The 21,750-nt window shown below is 52.8% G+C and overlaps 4 protein-coding genes across 4 annotated transcripts; 3 read left to right on the top strand and 1 right to left on the bottom strand.

Moving 5' to 3' along the window:
- Positions 1–249: 249 nt before the first annotated feature.
- Ssna1 (SS nuclear autoantigen 1) lies at positions 250–1,643 on the bottom strand. Its single transcript, XM_028868731.2, has 3 exons — positions 1,514–1,643; positions 1,135–1,334; positions 250–798 (listed from the first exon to the last, which is right to left on the bottom strand). The coding sequence occupies exons 1-3, from the start codon at positions 1,563–1,565 to the stop codon at positions 691–693; spliced, it is 360 nt and encodes a 119-aa protein (XP_028724564.1). The 5' UTR covers positions 1,566–1,643; the 3' UTR covers positions 250–690.
- Positions 1,644–1,686: 43 nt separating this feature from the next.
- Anapc2 (anaphase promoting complex subunit 2) lies at positions 1,687–15,364 on the top strand. The gene is made up of 13 exons (XM_028868730.1): positions 1,687–1,882; positions 2,132–2,754; positions 3,201–3,333; positions 4,116–4,290; positions 6,757–6,876; positions 7,938–8,055; positions 8,706–8,887; positions 9,581–9,722; positions 9,956–10,031; positions 10,114–10,317; positions 14,325–14,454; positions 14,694–14,929; positions 15,011–15,364. The coding sequence occupies exons 1-13, from the start codon at positions 1,730–1,732 to the stop codon at positions 15,221–15,223; spliced, it is 2,505 nt and encodes an 834-aa protein (XP_028724563.1). The 5' UTR covers positions 1,687–1,729; the 3' UTR covers positions 15,224–15,364.
- Positions 15,365–18,763: 3,399 nt separating this feature from the next.
- Tmem210 (transmembrane protein 210) lies at positions 18,764–19,819 on the top strand. Its single transcript, XM_028868741.2, has 4 exons — positions 18,764–18,879; positions 19,038–19,173; positions 19,391–19,420; positions 19,582–19,819. The coding sequence occupies exons 1-4, from the start codon at positions 18,792–18,794 to the stop codon at positions 19,775–19,777; spliced, it is 450 nt and encodes a 149-aa protein (XP_028724574.1). The 5' UTR covers positions 18,764–18,791; the 3' UTR covers positions 19,778–19,819.
- Positions 19,820–20,526: 707 nt separating this feature from the next.
- On the top strand, positions 20,527–21,719 carry Lrrc26 (leucine rich repeat containing 26). Its single transcript, XM_028868742.2, has 2 exons — positions 20,527–21,297; positions 21,374–21,719. The coding sequence occupies exons 1-2, from the start codon at positions 20,625–20,627 to the stop codon at positions 21,688–21,690; spliced, it is 990 nt and encodes a 329-aa protein (XP_028724575.1). The 5' UTR covers positions 20,527–20,624; the 3' UTR covers positions 21,691–21,719.
- The last annotated feature ends 31 nt before the right edge of the window (positions 21,720–21,750 follow it).

Below are 21,750 nucleotides of genomic sequence, written 5' to 3'. Positions count from 1 at the left end.
GCTGAGCCTTAGAACCAGAACAGCTGGGATAAAGTGCTGCCCGCTGTCTCAGGCTCTGTGCTGACCACCATGGCATAGCAAAGCCCCTCATAGGAAAGTGGTTTGTGCGCGCTAGACTCCGGGAAAAGACTAGGAGAGTTAAGGGCTAGGGCTGACCTCAGTTCTGTTTTGAAGAGGACAACCAGGGGAAATGGCAGGCCACCTTCCTTACCAACAGGATACATGGTAGCTGGCAGATGATGCCACAAGTCTTTGCAAAACAACCTTTATTGAAACATCAGAGGCCATGGGGATGGGCCCTAAGGTTCAGTTCTGGAGTCAAGATTCTTTCCTCAACATGCCTGGCCTGGGCCCCTAGTGGCTGAGCAGAGTGAGTGGCTCCCACAGTACCTGGACCAGGACCTCCCTGGCAGCCCAAGGGGATTTGGGGGCTTCAGAGAGAGGCCAGTCATGTTCCTAACCAGGAGCTCAGGGTCCCCATGGCACCTGTGAGTACAGAGCGAGGAACTCCTTTCCTATTGGACTGTCCTAGGGCTTTTCTTGTCACCCAAGGCAGGTGGAGGTCAGAAGTTGCCCCTCTGGGCTCCTGTGATAGTGAGAAGGCATCTGAGGCCACGAAGAACAAAGATGCTTTAGGACAGACATGTTGGGGACTGAGCAGCCACAGGCCACGGCTGAGACAGGCCCTCGTCAGCTGTCCTTGCCTCCACTACTCTTCTGGTCTGAGGCTGTGGCTTTGGTCAGGTTCCCAGCTTCCCGCTTGAGGACACTGAGCAGAGTCTGAGAGCTCTCCAGGATCTGGGGCCAGAGAAATCAAAGAATGGTTATTTCTCTGGCAGGAAGATCCCACCGCCTCAGCCTCTCTCTCACTGGAGAGTGGGCATCTCCACCTGGCCCGTGCTGAAACCAACGGGCCACAGGGGGAGGAGACCACCCTCGCTCCCGCCCTCCCTGCAAAGCCAAGCTGGCTTAGTTCCGGCCCGCACCACGCACTCTTCCCCAAACACCGCAGCTCACTCCCTGGGATCCCACAGGCGGCTCCACGGTCCCGCCTACAGCCTCGGAGCCGCGGCCGGTTGCCCTAGCCCCAGCTCCTTGTGTGAGGCACTGCCGGCGCCCAGCTGAGAGCCCCACCTTGAGGTAGGCGGCCTCGGTCTCTGCGATGGTCCGGTCAAACTCGTTGCGAGAGGCGATCTTGCGCGCCAGGTTCTCGTTGACGCGGGCCAACTTCTCCGTCAGCTGCCTCACCTCATTCTGCAGCCGCTGCTTTTCGTCCTCCTCCTGCTGGATCTGCCGGCACAGCTCCTCTCGCTTCTGACACAGCTCCTCGATGCCTAGGGCGGGCGAGAAGGCAGAGCGGTGGGCTGGGGCTCGTGAGCTCCGGACCCCGACCAGCACCAGACCCACCGGGCAGGCCGCCGAGCGGGGCTCGTGAGGCGTGTCCGCGCGGCCTCCCGGGCGAGCCGGCCGGCTCCTGGCCCGCGGCCCCCGGTCTCCCGTGCCCGCTGCTCACACTTGACCAACTCGTTGTTGTAGTTCTGCAGCGCCGCGCCCTGTTGGGTCATGGTCGGCGCCGCGTCCGGAAGCCTCAACCGCCGCCCGCACGGCCAGGCCCGCGCCTGCGCACTGCCTCCCCAGCGCGTGGGCACGCCGACGTCACGGCGGCGCGCCAGCCCCTTGCTGCGTCATCAGCGTGCGCTGCGCTGGGCGGGGCTCTTCGGTGGACGGGATGGAGGCCGAGGCTGTGGCGGTGACGGCGGCTGAGGCGGTGGCAGTTGCCGCCGCCGCCGCCGATGACTGCGACTCTAGGCCTGGACAGGAGCTCTTGGTTGCTTGGAATACCGTGAGCACTGGTCTGGTGCCGCCGGCCGCACTGGGCCTGGTGAGGCCTGGGAAAGGTTGGCGGGCCTGTATGGAGGTCGCGACTCTGCATGCTTTAGGAAGTCCACCCTTGTGTCCTGACAGCTCCGTGCGAGCTTTCTATAGTAGGATTGCCGCCTTCCTCAGCTATCTGATTCGTTTGGTTCCCCCAGCAGCCTTTGGCTGCGGAGGTTTTTCATTCCCCTCCTCTCCCCTCCCCTCCTTTTACCCCTGCCCCGCCCCCTCTGCTCACGGTTTTTCCGTGCTCCAGGCATCTTCCCGGACCAGCGGTGCGGTCCCACCAAAGGAAGAAGAGCTCCGCGCAGCGGTGGAGGTTCTGAGGGGCCACGGTCTGCACTCTGTCCTGGAGGAGTGGTTCGTGGAGGTGCTGCAGAACGATCTGCAGGGCAACATTGCCCCGGAGTTCTGGAATGCCATCGCCCAGCGCGAAAACTCTGTCGATGAACCCCAATGCCTCCTGCTGCTCCTGGATGCGTTCGGCCTGCTGGAAAGCCGCTTGGATCCCTACCTGCATAGCCTAGAACTCCTAGAGAAATGGACTCGTCTGGGCTTGCTGATGGGCACTGGAGCTCAGGGGCTTCGGGAGAAAGTTCACACCATGTTGCGTGGAGTCCTGTTCTTTTCCACCCCCAGGACATTCCAGGACATGGTCCAGCGCCTCTATGGTCGTTTCCTGAGAGTCTATATGCAGAGCAAGAGAAAAGGAGAAGGAGGCACAGACCCCGAGCTAGAGGGTGAGCTAGACAGCCGGTATGCCCGCCGCAGGTACTACCGACTCTTGCAGAGCCCTCTGTGTGCAGGATGTGGCAGTGACAAGCAGCAGTGCTGGTGCCGACAGGCACTGGAGCAGTTCCACCAACTCAGCCAGGTCCTGTGAGTACTGCCCCTTTGGCCATGCCCCAATTTCTTTGGATACCCCATTTGTCCTGAATTTAGTAGACATCTGTATAGAGCTAGCAAACTGATGAGGTCTTTTCCATCTGTACTTGTAGCCAAGAATTTTTTTTTTTTTTGGTATTATCTATCTATCTATTTTATTTTGAGATAGGGTTTCTCTGTGTGTTCCTGGCTGTCCTGTTACTCTTTGGGACCACGTTGGCCTCAAACTCTCACATCTGCCTGCCTCTGCCTCCCAAGGGCTGGGATTAGAGGTGTGCCACCACCGCCCAATATAGCCAGGGGTTATTGTGTGGCAAGTTTACACTCTGTCCTGGACACAGTTATGGGGTGTATGCACTGTGTATCCTTAAGGGAAGGGCCCTCCTAAGTTAGGGACGGGTGTGTGTTGTGGGTTCTTCATGAGCAGAGATCTCCTCCAGGCATAGGCTCAGTCTGCTGGAGCGGGTCAGCGCCGAGGCTGTTACAACCACCCTGCATCAAGTGACCCGGGAAAGGATGGAAGACCGCTGCCGAGGAGAGTATGAGCGCTCTTTTCTTCGTGAGTTCCACAAGGTGAGAATCTTCTCCCTGGGCTGTGTCCTGTGAAGAACAAAAGTGGATTTTTGGCAGACCTGATACCAAGCAGTAGGCAGGTTGACCAGGAGTAGTGATGGTGGAGGTTATGTTGGTGCTGTGTAGAGGCCAATCCTGGGTCTGGTGACAAGGACAAATCTGGTATGTACTAAATCGGTCTGTGTAGAGTCCTGTGGCTAGAAGCAGAATCCTGGGCCAGAGGTGGCTCCAAGGAGTTTCCCCAGGCAAGTATGGCAAGGCAGGCCCACCCAACTTTCTTCTTTCCATTGCTCTACAAAAATGTGTGCTCACTTAACAGTTCTCTTCTGGATTAACCTACCACCAGTCTGTACCCTAGCGTGGAGTTAGGGTGTCCCAGTGAAGTCCTCTGGTTGGCGATGCTGTGGAGGTATGGTGTGTAATTCTGCTATGGGGTTCCCAGCATTGTGGAAAAGCTAGGTTCAGCCCCATGAAGCTGTCCACCCTGTTTCTGCTTCATTCCTGACCTCCCGTCTTTCAAGTGTCTATCCTCTGTGGATGCATATTAGGCTTGATGGGGAGTGATCAGAGTGGGTATCCCTGCAGTGATGGCCTGGAGTCATGAGCCTAGAAACTGTTGGAGCAACCACATTGAGAAGTGGGCAGTGGAGTGTAGGTTTGATGCTTCTGGCCTTCAAAAATAGGCGGTGGCTCCTCTAGGTTCCTGCCAAAGGTGTGCTGTTACTGAGTCAGGCTGGAGCTTTTAAGTGCCATACACCTCACACAGTAATGATCGTCCACAGTGGATCGAGAGAGTGGTTGGTTGGCTTGGCAAAGTGTTCCTTCAGGACAACCCCACCAGGCCAACTTCTCCAGAAGCTGGGAACACACTGCGTCGTTGGCGCTGCCACGTACAGAGATTCTTCTACCGTATCTACGCCAGCCTGCGGATTGAGGAGCTGTTCAGCATCATCCGAGGTTGGTCCTGCCTCTTACCTGTAGAACCTTCCTTTTCCAGTGACTTCCTATGGTTTTGTTGGCAGGGTGGTGAGTTTGGTTCCTGCTTGGGACTGGCCCCTGTGTGTCACTCTGTCATGTGTGGTTATTATTGATCAAGTGTCAATGTGTAGAAAGTGTGTAGGACAGGGCTGGAGAGATAGCTCATCAGTTCAGAGGATTTGTTGCCTCTGGAGGCATCACCACCCCTGACCTCTACTATAGAGCTATAGTAATAAAAACAGCTTGGTACTGGCATAAAACCCGACATATGGACCAATGGAATTGAATTGAAGACCCTGACATTAATCCATGCACATATGAACACCTGATTTTTGACAAAGAAGCCAAAACTATACAATGGAAAAAAGAAAGTATCTTCAACAAATGGTGCTGGCATAACTGGATGTCAATATGTAAAAGATTACAAATAGATCCATATCTGTCACCATGCACAAAACTCAAGTCCAAGTGGATCAAAGACCTCAACATAAATCCAGTTATACTAAACTTGATAGAAGAGAAAGTAGGAAGTACTCTTGAACGCATTGGCACAGGAGATCACTTCCTAAATATAACACCGGTAGTACAGACACTGAGCACAACAGTTAATAAATGGGACCTCTTGAAACTGAGAAGCTTTTGTAGGGCAAAAGACACGGTCAAGAAGACAGAAAGACAGCCTACAGAATGGGAAAAGACCTTCACCAACCCCACTTCTGACAGAGGACTGATCTCCAAAGTATATAAAGAACTCAAGAAACTAGACATCAAAATACCGAACAATCCAATTAAAAAATGGGCTAAAGAGCTAAATAGAGAATTCTCAAAAGAAGAATCTCAAATGGCTGAAAGATATTTAAAGAAATGCTCAACATCCTTAATCATCAGAGAAATGCAAATCAAAACGACTCTGAGATACCACCTTATACCTGTCAGAATGGCTATGATCAAAAACACTAATGACAGTCTATGTTGGAGAGGATGCGGAGCAAAGGGAACACTCCTCCACTGTTGGTGGGAATGCAAACTTCTACAACCACTGTGGAAATCAGTATGGCGGTTTCTCAGAAAATTGGGAATCGATCTACCTCAAGAACCAGCATTATCACTCTTGGGCATATACCCAAGGAATGCTCAATCATACCACAAAGATACATGCTTAACTATGTTCATAGCAGCATTATTCCTAACAGCCAGAACCTGGAAACAACCTAGATGACAGTCAACTGAAGAATGGGTTAAGAAAATGTGGTACATCTACACAATGGAGTACTACTCCGCAGAGAAAAACAGTGCCATCATGAAATTTGCAGGCAAATGGATGGAACTAGAAAAAATCATCTTGAGTGAGGTAACCCAAACCCAGAAGGACAAACATGGTATGTACTCACTCATAAGTAGATGCTAGATATAAAGCAAAGAACAATCAGACTGCAACCCACAGAACCAGGGAGGCTACATAGCAGGGGGGACCCTAGGATGACTGTGGCTTATAATAAGTTTTGGTTTTACTCAATCAGTGGGCAAGCTTCAGTGAAACATTTCACTATTAGGATAAGAATTTATACTGTATCAAGCTGATAATAGAAAAATAAATAAATAAATAATAAATAAAAATATAAATAAATAAAATTAAATTAAAAAGAAAAAAAACAGTTCTCTTAGGAACAACTGAATGAGCTTAGAGGGAGGCCTGCTGTGGACGCCATTTTTTGTTAATGGCTGTAAATGTGCAATCTAAAAGTGATCAAAAGGCTTTTCAGGAAAAAAAAAGAGGATTTGTTGCTCTTCACAGAGGACTCAGGTTCAGTTAGCAGCACTCATGTTTCAGCTCACAGCTATCTATAGCTCCAATTCCAGGGAATCCCAAACCCTCTGCTGGCCTCCACTGCTGCCAGGCATGCACACGGAGCATATACTTACAGGCAGACAAACACTCCTTATAAACAAATACTCATACATACAAAATTTTTAAATCTTGAAAAGATTTGAAAGCAGTCCTCAGTAATTGCGGGACTCATTTGACAAATTGTTTTTTTCTTTTCCCAAGAGCCTTAAATTGATTTCAAGTTAAATTCACAGCTTGTACACCTTGGGACAGTTTAGCTGTCTACCACCGTACACCACAGGAGGGATGACTGTTGTGAGAGTTAAGGCAGCTGTGGGTATGATAGTCTTTGAGAATCAGTGAAACAGTCATCTGTGCCTCTGGTCAGATGAAACCATCATCTCCGGTCAGATTGGCCTCTAGAGAAGGTTACATTGAAAATTACAACATTTTGTACCTGATGGTGACTCTTGTCTGGGCCCCTGCCACCAGGTTGTGTATCTTGTACTACACCACACACACACACACACACACACACACACACACACACACACACACACGTTAGTGCTTATTACACCTTTGTACTTACCTATTCCTGTGGCATGGTTCTCTTACAGACTTCCCAGATTCTCGGCCAGCCATTGAGGATCTTAAGTACTGCTTGGAGAGGACAGATCAGAGGCAGCAACTGCTTGTGTCCCTCAAGGTGGCCCTAGAGACTCGACTCCTTCACCCAGGTACCATGTGTGGCCACTGTGGACTAGCCAAGTAGCCCTCAGGCTCACATGAAGTTCCTGAGAAAGGAACAGGTTAAGAAGCAATGTTTGAAGTCCTTGGGAGAGCTGGGTTAACTTGAGCTTTATCCATCTTTGGAGGAAGTCAGAGCCTGTCTGACTCGGTCTACAGGTTGTATGTGGTCTTTTTAGAATGGGCTGCCTGGTAAGGGGAAGGTTTATGTATTATTACTTTTTGTGTTTCTGTGACCAAATGCATGACAGAATCAACTTAAGGGCAGAAGGATTTTTTCTCTTTGTCTCAGAAGGTTACAGTCCATCGTAATGGGAAATATATGATGGCACAGTCACACAATAGACAAGAACTCCAAGACTTCAGGAAGTAATGTACTTCCACTCGCTAAACCCTGCCTGCTAAAGGCTCTCTGTGTGTGTGTGTGTGTGTGTGTCTGTCTGTCTGTCTGTCCCTGGTTTTTTTTTTTTTTTTTTTTGAATAGGGTCTCTTTATTTGACTAGGCGGCCTTGAACTCGCAGATATCACCGATTCTGCCTCCCAGTTGCTGGGATCAAAGGCACACATTACTATACACGGTTTGCTAAAGGCTCTTGGGCCTTTAAATTTACACCACAAGTTGGGAATCAAGCCTTCAAAACATGAATCTAGCTTGGTGGTGGTGGCGAACGCCTTTAATCCCAGCACTCAAGAGGCAGAGGCAGGTGAATCTCTTGTGAGTTTGAGGCCAGCCTGGTCTACAGAGTGAATTCCAAGACAGCCAGGGCTACATAGAGAAACCCTGTCTCAAAAAAACAAACAAAAATGAGCCTAGAGGGGACATTGATTCAAACCGTAACAGACTGCTCCTTGGAAAATTCTGGAGACTGAGCTTATAAATCAATTGAATGCGGTAGGGGCAGGAGGTAATCTGCAATCTCCTTGAATGAGTATCACATGGTAACCTTCCAGTCACCCAGCCAGTGTGGCTGGCTGAATACTCAGGTTTTGGCATTCAGGAGCCTGCTGTCCAGACGGTTGTATGATTTCTGGCTCCTCCTTCCCACTGTAGGTGTCAACACATGTGACATCATCACTCTCTACATTTCTGCCATCAAGGCATTACGTGTGCTTGATCCTTCTATGGTCATCCTAGAGGTGGCTTGTGAGCCTATCCGTCGCTACCTGAGGTAGGTGCCATTAGCACTTGGTTCACTCCTGCTGAGCTCTGGTGTCTGCAGAAGCCAGAGAGACAGTCAGTCCTGATGTGCCACAGACATGGGTCGGATCAGGGCAGCGGGCCTCTTTCCTTTTGCTAGCGCTAGGTAGTTGTCCTTTCTAACAGTGTCACTGTGGGTGGGGGTGCATGTGTGCGTCTGTGTGTGTCTCTGTGTGTCTGTATGTGTCTGGGCCTACTTTCTCAACCCTCGCATGGAGAGAAGCTTATCCAGGGTCTACAGCTTCACCCTTAGGAACCTCTGTGATCTCTCTGGTGGATTCCTTGGCAAAGCTGGCCAGAAAGCCCTCAGGCAGCAGAGTTTGTAGGTTTAGGGATTAGTGAACCAGGTGCCACATTAGTGACTCTAGTACCTGAGAAGCTGATAGTGTTACCAAGTTTTCTGCTTCCTGGTCATTCAGTCCCTCTCAGTATCTCAGCCCCTGCTTTTTTCAGAGCAGTGCTGTTTTTTGTTTTGTTTTGTTCTTTTTCTTTCTTTCTGTGAAACCAGATGGGCCTGTCTATAGTACATGCCAGTTAGAACTGGCCACACTAGGATGGGCTGTAGCAGGTGTCATGATGCCCATGTACATCGTTGGTGACAGCGACATTCAACCCTGACAGGACACGAGAGGACACAGTGCGGCAGATTGTGGCTGGGCTGACAGGGGACTCGGATGGGACTGGGGACTTGGCTGTTGAGCTGTCTAAGACCGACCCGGCTAGCCTGGAGACCGGCCAGGACAGTGAGGATGATTCTGGCGAGCCTGAGGACTGGGTCCCTGACCCTGTGGATGCTGATCCAGGTCAGTTTACCTATTAGCTTCACCTTGGCCCTCTCCTAGGCTTCTTTGGAGGTCTGTTGGGTTCTGTCATGTATGTGGCTACCCATGCCTGGCTGTATCAGAATCAGCATTGTCTCAAACTTGAGGGGTCAGAGGTCAGGGCCTTGCTTACACTGGCAGGTTTCCTATGTTTCCCTCACTGTCTGCCCACCCCAGCCAGCTATAGTAGGTGCCTTTGTGGGTCATACACGAGAGAACAGATTCATGGGAGTCTGTGTACCCCACTTCTGGCTGTGATTTGGTCCTGTTCCTCAGGTGTATTAACGTGGCATCCTCTGGCCAAGTCCCATCTCTTGCTTGGCCACAGTCTGCTGGGTTTTCAAAGTCTGTATATTCTTTGTCCTGCTTAGGTCTTAGCATAAACTCTGTATCTTTAGGCTTTCAAAGGAAAACCCGAGGACCTTTCTTCTATTCCTTATGGCTGACTGAGGACTCAGGAAGGTGCCTGTGAGATAGGAGGCACTGTGGATCAGAACAGTTGCCCTGGGAACCAGCCCTGGGTCCGCTGAGAGGCATATTACTCCCAGCTGCCTGGGACATTGAGAGCAAGCCTTCCAGGCCTTGCTAGACTGCTGTGTTCAGCAGATGAGCTCTGAGGTGTCACTGTCCTTGTCAAGGTGCCAGTGGTATGCCCCTCTCCCCAATGCTGTGCAGGGAAGTCGAGTTCCAAGCGGCGCTCTTCAGACATCATTAGCCTGCTGGTCAGCATCTATGGCAGCAAGGACCTCTTTATCAATGAGTACCGCTCCCTACTTGCTGATCGCCTCCTCCACCAGTTCAGCTTCAGCCCTGAGAGGTAAGGCAAGGGGCCGGTTGACCTCCAGGGGGCGCTGAGGCATAAAGCCTTCATTCTGTATTTGGAGGAAAACACATGACCATTACTGACCTTATTGGCCAAGGTGACCGAACTCTGGCATGAGTGCTTCCTGCCTTCCCTCCAGCCCAGGGTGTCCTGGGCAGAGTGGGTTGCCTGGGTGCCAGTTGAAATGGAGGCACACTGCAGCCCTTCCCAGAAACTTGTCCTTCCAGGGAGATTCGTAATGTGGAGCTGTTGAAGCTGCGCTTTGGTGAAGCCCCCATGCACTTCTGTGAGGTCATGCTCAAGGTAAGTGTCCAGGACTCCCCAGCCAGTTGTGCCCTCCCACCCCCCATTCAGTCCAGGACATTGATGAGATGCCCCTTCTTAGGACATGGCAGATTCCCGCCGCATCAATGCCAATATCCGTGAGGAGGATGAGAAGAGGCCTGTGGAAGAACAACCACCATTTGGGGTCTATGCTGTCATATTGTCCAGTGAATTTTGGCCCCCCTTCAAAGATGAGAAGCTGGAAGTCCCTGAGGACATCAGGGCAGCCCTTGACGTTTACTGCAAGAAGTATGAGAAGCTGAAGGTACAACCAGTAGGCCTCTTGGTAGTCTGTGTCTCTGGTCACACCATCAAACCTCACATGGAGTTTGCCCGTGTGGCACATGTGTCCAGGTAGCGTAGCTGAGACCAAATAATGTGGAAGCTGGAGTTCCAGTCGGTGGTATGGCCAAGTTCAGAGATCCTTGCTCCTGAGCTTATGGTCAGTTATTGCAGGGGAGGCAAGAGTCCAACACACTCCACAGGTGAAGATGCCCACTCTCGACCATAGGAGACAACCTAATGAGTGCTCTGGCCCAGAGATGCTAAGAGGAGAAGGTTGTGGGGTGCAGGCATCCACATGGCAGGCACCCTAACTGGAAGAGCATGTGGGACCCTGTAGGGGTCAGGCTAGGAGCAACTAGGTGAATGTGCAGACAGGTGTGGCATGGGAACATCCGCAGCATCTTGTTAGTGATGGGGAAATGCTGAGTTTAGATGTGTTTCTTCCTGCAATCGGAAGGCCTTGTTCTGTTTTCTGCCATGGATCTGTGCCCTGGATGAGGAGTCCCTTTGAGAACTTGAAAGCACGTTTCCTTCAAGGGGCAACAAAGTGGGACCCAGATGGAAGGCCCTGGCGGGGGAAGTTAAAGAAGGGGAGTGTTTGGCCAGTAGGTATGAGAACCTGGCTGCCCTCAACCCTGGCTCCGTTTCTGGAAGAGTCTAAGTATGGTGTTTGTGACCTTTACTGACACCTGATGAAAGTGGGGTTACTGGCAACAGTACATCCTACTGTGGCCCGTTCCATGGTGATGTGTCTAGTTAGAGTTTTTGAGTACCACAGTGCCGCCACTTCCTAGTTGAGTGGTCTAAGTGGCCGGTCCTGTGTTCTCAGTGTCCTCTCCCACTGTTCCTCTGACTACTCGGTAGTAAGAGAGGTACCTGCTGGCTTGGCTGGGTTTTCACCCTGAGTCCCAGACATGGCTTAGCCACATCTTGTTGCTCAGGCCCAAGGAGTTAGGGTAGCCATACTCTAGTGTCCTTTATCTCAATTTTTGCTGGACACTGGAATGGCTCTGGTAAACCCCGAGGCTATGCTAAGAGGTCAGGCCTATGGCCACAATTCCTTTATCTTTCACCACAGAGCTCCCAGGGGATCCTACTGGATCTGTGGTGACTGACTATGTAGCCCATGTATTGTGACTTTAAAACCAGTGCTGGGAAGCTAAACTGGCTGTAACCAGGGGAAGCCACTGATACTGCCTCCTTTTCTGTCTTTGGATTGGGTTTATTGGTGCCTCTCCCTTAAGAGCTGCAGGGGTCCCAGGGGAACTTCAGAGCATCACTTGGCCAGCAGAGTGGTAGAATCAGGGTCCTGGGCACTACCTTATGAAAAAACTGCAGATGATAGGGGTTACCAGACTAGAAATGTGTTGATGTTGGGTTGTGCTCCCCCGAAGAATTCTCTAGGGGAAAGTACCTTCCCGCCTCTTGCAGTTTCCAGCATCCCTGACTGATCTTGGTGAACATTATTTCTTTGGTTTTGTTTTTTGAGACAGGTTTCTTTATGTAGCTCTAGCTGTCCTGGAACTCACTCTGTCCTGGACCACTCTGGCCTCAAACTCACAGATCTGCCTGCCTCTGTCTCCTTTGTACTGAGATTAAAGGCGTGCACCACCACTGCTACGCTGTTAAATGACATTTCTTTTTTTTTTTTTTTAAGATTTATTTTTTATTATGTATACAGTATTCTGTCTGTATGTATATCTGCAGGTCAGAAGAGGGCGCCAGATCTCATTACAGATGGTTGTGAGCCACCATGTGCTGGAATTGAACTCAGGACCTCTGGAAGAGCAGTTGGTGCTCTTAACCACTGAGCCATCTCTCCAGCCCCTAAATGGCATTTCTTTATGTCCAAGTTTTCTCTCTGTCTTGTTTCTCTCTTCTTAGGATACTAGTTATAACAGATTAAGGACAACCTCATTAGCAGATTACATATTTAATGACTCCCATTTCCAAATAAGCCTATATTTGGAGATAGGACTCTGAGCGTCACTGGAGTTAGGGCTTTACTATCTCTTGGAAGATAACAGTTTGGCCCACGACTGTCTGTGGCTTCTAAAATTAATTGTCTTCCCATGAGCAAAGTACATTTAGCCAATACCTGTATCTCCAAAGTTAACCATTTCAGCATCAACTCTTAAATCCAATCTCTTAATCTAGGTGTGGTGGTGCACACCTGTGACCCCAGCACTCTGGAGACTAAAGCAGCAGGATAAGTGGTTCAAGGCCAGCCTGGCTATATAATGAGACCCCCCCCCTCTCTCTCTCCCTCTTTCTCTCCCTCTCTCTCTCTCTCAAAAAAAAAAGGCTTATCCATGTGAAGCAGGTTCCCTCTCCAGCTTGATGCTGTGGGTTGTCTTCTTCCAAAGCACAGAGGTGAGAAGGGTAGCTTAGAAACAGGCACTTCCAAAGGGAGCAAGCAGATAGAGGGGTCAGGAGCCCCAGAGCACATCTGAAGCCCAACAAGACAAATTCTGTAGTTTGATAACAGCCCTCTGGCCCAGTGCTGTCCTCTGGGCTTGCCAAGCAACCCCACACGTCAGTATGGACTTCTGTGTTGTCTCTGTCGCTTTCATTCACACTGTTAGTTACTGCTGGCAAAAAACTCAAAAACCGTGGTGGATCCCGGTTAATATTTCAGTGTCAAGCTGTCAGGTGACAGGAGGGTCCTGAACCAGCTGTGGCGGAGCATGGCTGGCATCCCAGCACTTGGAACGCAGGCACAGCGGCAGCTACTAGTGGAGGCTAGCCTGTTCTGTAGAGCAAGCTTCAAGACAACTAGGGCTATATAGTAAGGCTCAGTCTAAAAACTAAAGAACGAAGAAAAAAAGTCGGAGGAACGCTGTCTTCCTGGAGAGCCCATCAGTTACTGATGTCTGCTGAGATGATCAGTAGGATCTACAAGTCACACAGACTGTCAAAAATGTCAGGCTACAATCTGGCAGTGTTCACTAGCCTCAGTGTCTAGTATTGTGTTTCCCATTTCCATCTGAGCCCTCACCAGAAAAGGTCCTTAATGCCCCCATTTCTACCCACATTGTTCTCCATGGTGTATGCATCCTCTAGGGTGATGACAGCTCTTCCCCTTCCGAGCCTTCGCCAGCGTCATCTTATCTTCCATATTACACCAGTTGTCTCCCACCAGTCTAGGTTGGAGACTCTAACTTTCACATACTTCCCTATTGTCCAGTCCCAAAGCCTCTTCAGTATTCTCAGCTGACCTCAAAACTCAGGCTGGCTTTTACCTCCCAAGTGCTGGGATTAAAGGCATATGCCACCACCACCTGGCAGAGTCTACATTTATTATGACTGCTGTAACAAAGTGTTAGGGACTGGGTAGTTTAGTTTATTTTTTTGGTTTTTCAAAACAGGGTTTCTCTGTGTAACAGTCCTAGCTATCCTGGAACTCGATTTGTAGACCAGGCTGGCCTCAAACTCACAGAGGGGCACTGGGTACTTTTAAACAACAGAAGTTTGTTGTTTTAGTTCTGGAAAGTAGAAGTTAAGTATCATGGTGTTGGCCACGCTGTGCTCCCTCTGACACCTAAAAGAAAGCACTCCCTGGCTTTCCCAGCTTTTGGTAAATGACAGACTCTATGCCTCATAGCCGCTACCTTCTGTTATAACCTTCTCTTGAAAGAATGCCGGTCTTACTAGGTTAAGGCCCGTCCTACTTCAGTATGACCTCTTCTTAACTAGTTACCTCTACATCAACCCTGTTTGCACATAGCTCACGTTCTGAGGTACTGAGGGGTCAGCCATGAGAGGGACACAGTTTATCAGCAGTGCCCACAGTTTTGTTATGGTTGCTCAGGAGCCGGCACTGGAACCAAGTCTCCTGCTCTTGCTGCTGCCTGCTAGGGATGGCATTGGTGCAGGCCATTGGTGCAGGAGCCATTCCTTGCCAGGTAGCATGCCGTATGAGCCTGTGCCTTGTTCATCTGGACCTGGCTGGAACCCACTGGATTATTCTTGTTGATTCCTGCCCAGGCTATGCGGACCCTCAGTTGGAAGCACACCTTGGGCTTGGTGACAATGGATGTGGAGCTGGCTGACCGCACCCTGTCTGTGGCAGTGACCCCAGTGCAGGCAGTGGTCTTGCTCTATTTCCAGGACCAAGGTGAGTCCCTAGAACCCCTCTTAGGGCCAGTGCTAGGCACTGCTGTCCAGTGAGCTGTGAGGTGACACACAACCCCGCCCTCACCCCCCTACCGTGTGGGTAGGATTTAGGGGTAGCAGCCATTCTTCTAACCCGAGTCAAGCTGGACGATGCATGTCCCTGCGGGGGCCCAGCTGGCTAGCAGGAACTGGAGAAGGTATAAACTCCCGTGTACCCTGCATTCCTGTGGCTCTGCACAGCCAGCTGGACCCTAGAGGAGCTGAGCAAGGTGGTGAAGATGCCCGTGGCACTGCTGCGGAGGCGGATGTCAGTGTGGCTGCAGCAGGGTGTGCTGCGGGAGGAGCCCCCTGGCACCTTCTCCGTTATTGAGGAGGAGCGGCCTCAGGACAGAGACAACATGGTGCTGATTGACAGTGACGACGAGAGCGACTCGGGCATGGCCTCGCAGGCTGACCAGAAGGAAGAGGAGTTACTGGTGCGTTGGCCGCTCCATAGTGGGCTGGGGGGGGGGGGGCAAGCAGGTGGCTGACTGACCATGCCTGGCTTCTGTTCCCAGCTCTTCTGGACATACATCCAAGCCATGTTGACCAACCTGGAAAGCCTCTCTCTGGAGCGCATCTACAGCATGCTCCGAATGTTTGTAATGACTGGCCCTGCACTGGCTGAGATCGACCTGCAGGAACTCCAGGGCTACCTGCAGAAGAAGGTCCGTGACCAGCAGCTCATCTACTCTGCAGGTGTCTACCGCCTGCCCAAGAGTTGCAGCTGATGTCCCCCTTCCATAGTATTCATGCCTGTGTGGCCCCTGGATAGACAGCTAGGTTACCTTCTGACCCCATGTCCCTGTGCCCAGCCCCTGTCCATTCCTTGCCTAAAACCTAAAGTGCAAATTAAAGTACATTGGTTCATCCTTTCGTGTAGTTTTTTGAACCCCATGGACACATACAGGTTTGTCCTCTGTGGCCACCCTACCTTAGCTCTACAGGACCTGTGTTCCCAGCAGCAGGTAATGGGGCTACGCTAAGCAGCCAGGCTTACCCCCAGCCTATACTTCAGTGTTTGGGCAATAGATCCCCTGAAGCTGTCATCTATAGGCTGCCCAGGATCCCTGCTGGGACTTGTTTGGATGAGAGGCAATAGGGTTAGGTGCCCAGAGTCTCCTGAGTTAGACTTGTAGCCCCAGCCTGCTTTTGTGGCCTTTAAAGGAGCTCTTGGGTCTTCTCTTCTGTGTAGCCTGTGTGGAGTTAATTCCAGGCTTTGTGCTGTTAGGACTTTAGCACTCCAAAGGCAACCTGAGTCAAATACATTCCTGTGTCTAGCAGTCAAGGGCCACTTAAGGACATACCCTGGTGACCAGAGGATTAGGTCATTGTTCCCCTTTCTTGCACCAGTATATATGGCCATACTGCTTGAAGCTTACATGTATATATTTAGATTTTTTTATGTCCTCAAGACTTGGCAGTCAGAATTACAGGACAAGGGCAGGGGTGAGAGGAGAAGCCAGGAACCAGTTCAATCCTTTCTCTCAAGTTAGGGCTCAGCCACCCTTGAGAGCAAGCAGGCTGTGTCTCAAATACCAGTTGAGGACAGGCTAGCCCTGTGAAGGACAGACTAGAACCTGGTGGAGCACAGTATGGGCTCTTGCTTCCCTGTCCCAGAACTGCTGTTTTCAAGCAGGAAATAACCTGACCTGAGGCATCATCCTCAAAGGGAACAAAAGCCCTTTGGAATCATTGCTTGCACATCCTGATCCTTGCACACCCTGATCCTTGCCCAAGGTGGATCCCAGACCACAAACCACACCTAGTTTCAGCTGCTGCCACTACCCCAGATGCCCTTCCCAGTCCCCTCAGCCCCAGTTGACACTGCAGAACCCCGCCTCTCATCCTCAGCTATTGGCTTTGACTTATTCTGTACTTGGGTCCTGAGCAGAAATCCCCTTCAAGGGTTTCACCTCTTCCTGTTCTAGAGGGATCTCACCTCAGGTTTTAAAGGGGTGGAGGCGGGGTATTAGAAACATGACTTTGGCCGTACACCTCAGGTTTTAAAGGGGTGGAGGCGGGTATTAGGCACATGACCTTGGCCCTAGCATACGGGTTCCCATAAACCTAGGAAGCCTTGTTCACAGTACTTCAGGAATGAGGTTTGTTCTCTAGTCCCGGTTCTCAGACCCTGCCCCCTACTCCACTAAAGTGCTGTTGCCACAAGAACTGTCCCTCTGAGTTCTGGTGACAGCCGAGGCCACGAAGGTGTTCCTCTCTGGTACACACCACCTGGCCACAGATGGGTGTGTCTTTGTCCTAACCAGGATGTAAACTTGCTAGGCTGGCCTGGCAGGTGACAGTGCCAGCCCCTGGGCCCCAGGCACACCTTCTGTCCTACAGTCCTTTAGACTAAGTTTGTGGATGTGCCTTAAAGACCACAGAGGAAGTCGGTTCTCATCATTTAACCAATACAAAGCTCATGTCAGGAGCTGTTCCTGACGGCCAACTCGAGAAGGGTACCTGTGTTTACTGTCAGGGGTGTCCCCAGTGATGAGGGCCACTGGGTTCAAGCTGTGCCCTCCCCTCCTGGCACCCTGTTGGCCCCAGCTGGCAGGAGGCTGGGCTTAGTCAGCTGCGGGGCTGACATTTCCTCCTTCTGCCTCTTAGTTTGCTTGGCAGATCCCTCAGAGGAGAGTGGCAGCAGGGTGAGGTTGTACTGCATCCCAGCCTGGGACTCCAGGTTCAGGACGGAGGTGTAGGTTAGCCCTGACCATGCCAGCCTGGGACTCCAGGTTCAGGACGGAGGTGTAGGTTAGCCCTGACCATGCCAGCCTGGGACTCCAGGTTCAGGACGGAGGTGTCCATTAACCCTGACCATGCCAGCCTGGGACTCCAGGTTCAGGACAGAGGTGTCCATTAACCCTGACCATGCCAGCCTGGGACTCCAGGTTCAGGACAGAGGTGTAGGTTAGCCCTGACCATGCCAGCCTGGGACTCCAGTTCAGGACAGAGGTGTAGGTTAGCCCTGACCATGCCAGCCTGGGACACCAGGTTCAGGACAGAGGTGTCCATTAACCCTGACCATGCCAGCCTGGGACTCCAGGTTCAGGACAGAGGTGTCCATTAACCCTGACCATGCCAGCCTGGGACACCAGGTTCAGGACAGAGGTGTCCATTAACCCTGACCATGCCAGCCTGGGACTCCAGTTCAGGACGGAGGTGTAGGTTAACCCTGACCATGCCAGCCTGGGACTCCAGGTTCAGGACAGAGGTGTAGGTTAGCCCTGACCATGCCAGCCTGGGACTCCAGGTTCAGGACAGAGGTGTAGGTTAGCCCTGACCATGCCAGCCTGGGACACCAGTTCAGGACAGAGGTGTCCATTAACCCTGACCATGCCAGCCTGGGACTCCAGGTTCAGGACAGAGGTGTCGGTTAACCCTGACCATGCCAGCCTGGGACACCAGTTCAGGACAGAGGTGTAGGTTAACCCTGACCATGCCAGCCTGGGACTCCAGGTTCAGGACAGAGGTGTAGGTTAGCCCTGACCATGCCAGCCTGGGACTCGAGGCTCAGGACAGAGGTGTAGGTTAGCCCTGACCATGCCAGCCTGGGACTCCAGGTTCAGGACAGAGGTGTCCATTAACCCTGACCATGCCAGCCTATAGGCATTGAGGCCTGACAGACATGAGCCAGAGACTGCAGTCCTTTCTGAGCCGCCTGCTCCCTGGGGGTAAGAGTCTAAGGATATGGTGTGGTGTTCTGCTCAGGCCTATGTAGCCAGTGACTCTCCCATCCCAGTGGATGATCAAGGATTCCTTAGGATGCCAGCGGTCCTCTAATCTGGGCTTTAAAGCCTGTATGAGCTCAGTCCTCCGAAGCAAACAAGGGGAGCAACCGAACACATGTACCTACCCCGCCTCCCATTGCCTCCTTGTCCCCTACCTGCCTCAACTTGGGGAGGTCTTGTTGACAGGAAGCCTGGTAGAGCCCTAACTCCACTCAGAGCTCTGATGTTAAAAAGCAAACTGAGGCCTTGGTCCCCAACACCAGAGAGCAAAGCAGGGTTCTCACCCATTTAACTAGAAGTGCTGTCTGTCTTTAAAACTGGAGCCCTACTACCCCGTGACTCAGATCTGGCGGGAGCTTGCAGACTCTGTCTCCTTTACCTGCTCCATCCAGGGTTGTCTGCCCAGGACTCCTGGAATGCCAGCATCCAAGTGGGAATGAAGTTCAAGGCAGCCTGGGTGCTCTGAGGCCCTGCCCCCACACCCTCTGCCTCACAGCCCCACTGTGAGGTCAGCACCTTCCAATGAGTTCCGTCTAGAGGTGTGTGGTGGGGCTGGGGGCTGGACATGGCCCCCTGTCCCTGGCCTTACTCCTGCCCAGCTGGCAGCCCCCTTGGCCTGATATGTTTGTCCCTTTTACTCATCCCTGCTGCAGGTGCCTCCTCCCGCTAGCCCCCCCCCAGCCAGAGTCCCTCCCTTTTCCAGGCAGGGCAAGCCATTTGTGTCCTGAGGGCCACCGGGGTGCGGGGTGCGGATGTGAGGTGTCCACAGGCAGGTGACCGGCCCCCGGGGCTCGCGGCCTTGTCTCTGCAGCTGGAACCTACTGCGAATGCAGCCTCGGCCTCAGCCGCGAGGCTCTCATTGCCCTCATCGTGGTGCTGGCTGGTGTCAGCGCCAGCTGTTTCTGTGCTCTTGTCGTTGTGGCGATCGGCATCTTTCGGTCCAAGGGGTGCGTGAACTCGGAGTCGGGCACAGCGGGGCCCTGGGCTGTTGGTCGTGCTTCCAGGGGCCCCTTCTTAGGGTGGTATGTCACAAGAGGCTGGGGAGAGTGTTTTCCAGAGTGCATGTGGGGTGTGGGGGTGACAGGAAGAGGGAGGTTCCAGTGGCTTCCAGGCACCTGGAATGAGCGTTTCTCCAGAATTCACACCTGTCTTTGCCCCCCTCAGTGATTCGTGCCCGGGACTCATGGAAGACAGGTAAGTGTGCCAGGGGGGACCTCATGGGGGAGCTGTGTCCTCTCTCTGCCCACTCCTGGAAGGACAGGTCACAGTGGCATCCAGAGCAATGTCCTCAAGGGCCGGCTTCTCTTGGGTGGCCACGGCCCTGCCAGATCCTGCTGACCTAGCCCATCACACAGGTCGATGGGACCCTTTGGGGTCCAGGAAGATCACTTAGACCTGCACTCGGTGCGCGTGGAGTCCCACCTCCTGGACCCTGACCTGGAGGTATCCATGCCGTCCTTGGAGAACACTGACCTCATGACCATCCCCATGGAGGTTCCTCTAGAGGAGCCGCCTTCACCACCACCTCCACCGCCTCCGCCGCCAGAGTAGTGGAGGGCAGCTAGGCTGGGGAATTAAACAGTATTTAGTGATCGTGTGCTGTCCTTCTTGCAAGTCCCTCGGGGTAGTGTTTGTCGTGGATCATGGGAGGTGTCTCCACCCAGGGGCACTGAGCCCACCTGGCCAGTTCAGCTTTTCTCTGCATCTTCCTGCTGTGGGTCTTACAAAGATGACTGACCCTGGGCCCTTCCTACTTCCCAGATTCCCCAAGACAGGACCTGTAGCTGGCAAGTCAAAAGGGAGCTGCACTGACCAGACTTGGGCCAGCACACTCCTTTCCACTGACTCTCACAGCCTCAAGGGCTCCAAGGTGGGGGGGGGTTGAAAGCAACTGCTCTCCTACATTCCCTCTTTAGCCTCAGGCAGGTCATCCCACCTACACTTCAAGATCTTTCCTTTGCATTTAGGCCCGTCATGTGCGTATACCCCCATCTATCCTCTGTCCAGGGACTGAGCAGCCTCTATGGGGTCTTTTTGCTGAAAAGGAATGACTTTGAAACTGGGGTATGGAGCAAAGCACTGTGAGCTGCATTCTGTGTGGAGCTGATGGGTTTGATCCTGCTCTTTAGGTCTCAGTGGGAAGTCCAGTGGTCTCACCAGCTCCACTACAGGCTCAGGGCCAAGCCAAGACGAGCTCTGGACAGGTGGCTGGCAGTATTGGGCATTGGCTCTGTGCCTAGCCCCCGCCCAAGGCTAGGAACCAGCTGTGGGACAGAAATTGTTGTGCTTGGGCAGGAGAGTTAATACTTTTGTAGGTGAGGCAGGGACAAACGCCGAGTCACCTGGACTCCGAAGCCGCACAGGGATCTGGGTCCCCTTGTGTTCTCAAGCTGCCCCCATGCGGGCCTCTTTTCTCTCGCGGCTTCCGCCGCAACTGTCCCTACTGCTGCTGCTGTCGTTGAGGCGAGCCTGGACCCAGGAGCACGTAGGAACTGCCCCTTCTAGATCCCCGGGGGCTCCAGAGTGCCCCGAGGCATGTTCATGTTCGCTAGGTGGCAAGGCCAATTGCTCCGCACTCGAGCTGCCCGCGGTACCAGCCGGCCTGAACTGGAGAGTATGTTCGCTACTGCTGGATCACAATCGCGTGAGCGCCCTGCCTCCAGGTGCCTTCGCTGGGGCAGGCTCGTTGCTATACCTAGACCTGCGGGAGAACCAGCTCCGGTCGGTGCATGCTCGAGCTTTCTGGGGTCTGGGCGTGTTGCAATGGCTGGATCTGAGCGTCAACCAGCTGGAAAGTCTGTCTCCTGGCACCTTCGCGCCGCTGCGGGCGCTGCGTTTCCTTTCCCTAGCGGGTAATCGGTTGACAGTCCTGGAGCCTTCGATCCTGGGCGCGCTCCCATTACTGCGCGTGCTCAGCCTGCAGGACAATTCACTGTCGGCGCTCGAGGCGGGTTTGCTGAATAGCCTGCCCGCGCTCGACGTGTTGCGCTTGCATGGCAACCCCTGGACGTGCAGTTGCGCGCTGCGCCCGCTTTGCACCTGGCTGCGCAAGCACCCGCGTCCCGCTTCAGGTGAGCCATCTGGGGCGCAGGACAGATAATGTTTGGTGCAGTTGCTGCCATCTGATGCCGCTCCTGTGTCCCGCAGAAACTGAGACCCTGCTCTGCGTGTCTCCAAGACGCCAGACGCTCAGCCTACTGACAGCCTTTCCGGATGCGGCCTTCAGACACTGCGCTCGGCCACTCGCAGCGCGAGACCTGGCGGTAGTATACGCTCTCGGGCCGGTCTCTTTCCTCGCCAGTCTGGCCATCTGCCTGGCACTGGGCTCCGTGCTCACTGCCTGTGGTGCACGGCGCCGCCGCCGCCGCATCACGGTGCGCCCCTTACTGAGACAGCTAGACCCCGAGGGCCCAGCCTCCCAGGAGGGTGCTGGGAGCCCCACAGCTGCAGCAACCCAAGCCTAAGGGGCCGCGGTTGTTTCTAGTTCTCCCGCAGTGCTGCGCACTTTGAAAACTCTCCCCAAA

The sequence above is a fragment of the Peromyscus leucopus genome, chromosome 4 (assembly GCF_004664715.2).
Source record: "Peromyscus leucopus breed LL Stock chromosome 4, UCI_PerLeu_2.1, whole genome shotgun sequence".
Taxonomy (NCBI): Eukaryota; Metazoa; Chordata; class Mammalia; order Rodentia; family Cricetidae; genus Peromyscus; species Peromyscus leucopus.
Note: the sequence above shows the minus strand (reverse complement) of the source record. Positions and strands in the feature narration are given on the sequence as shown.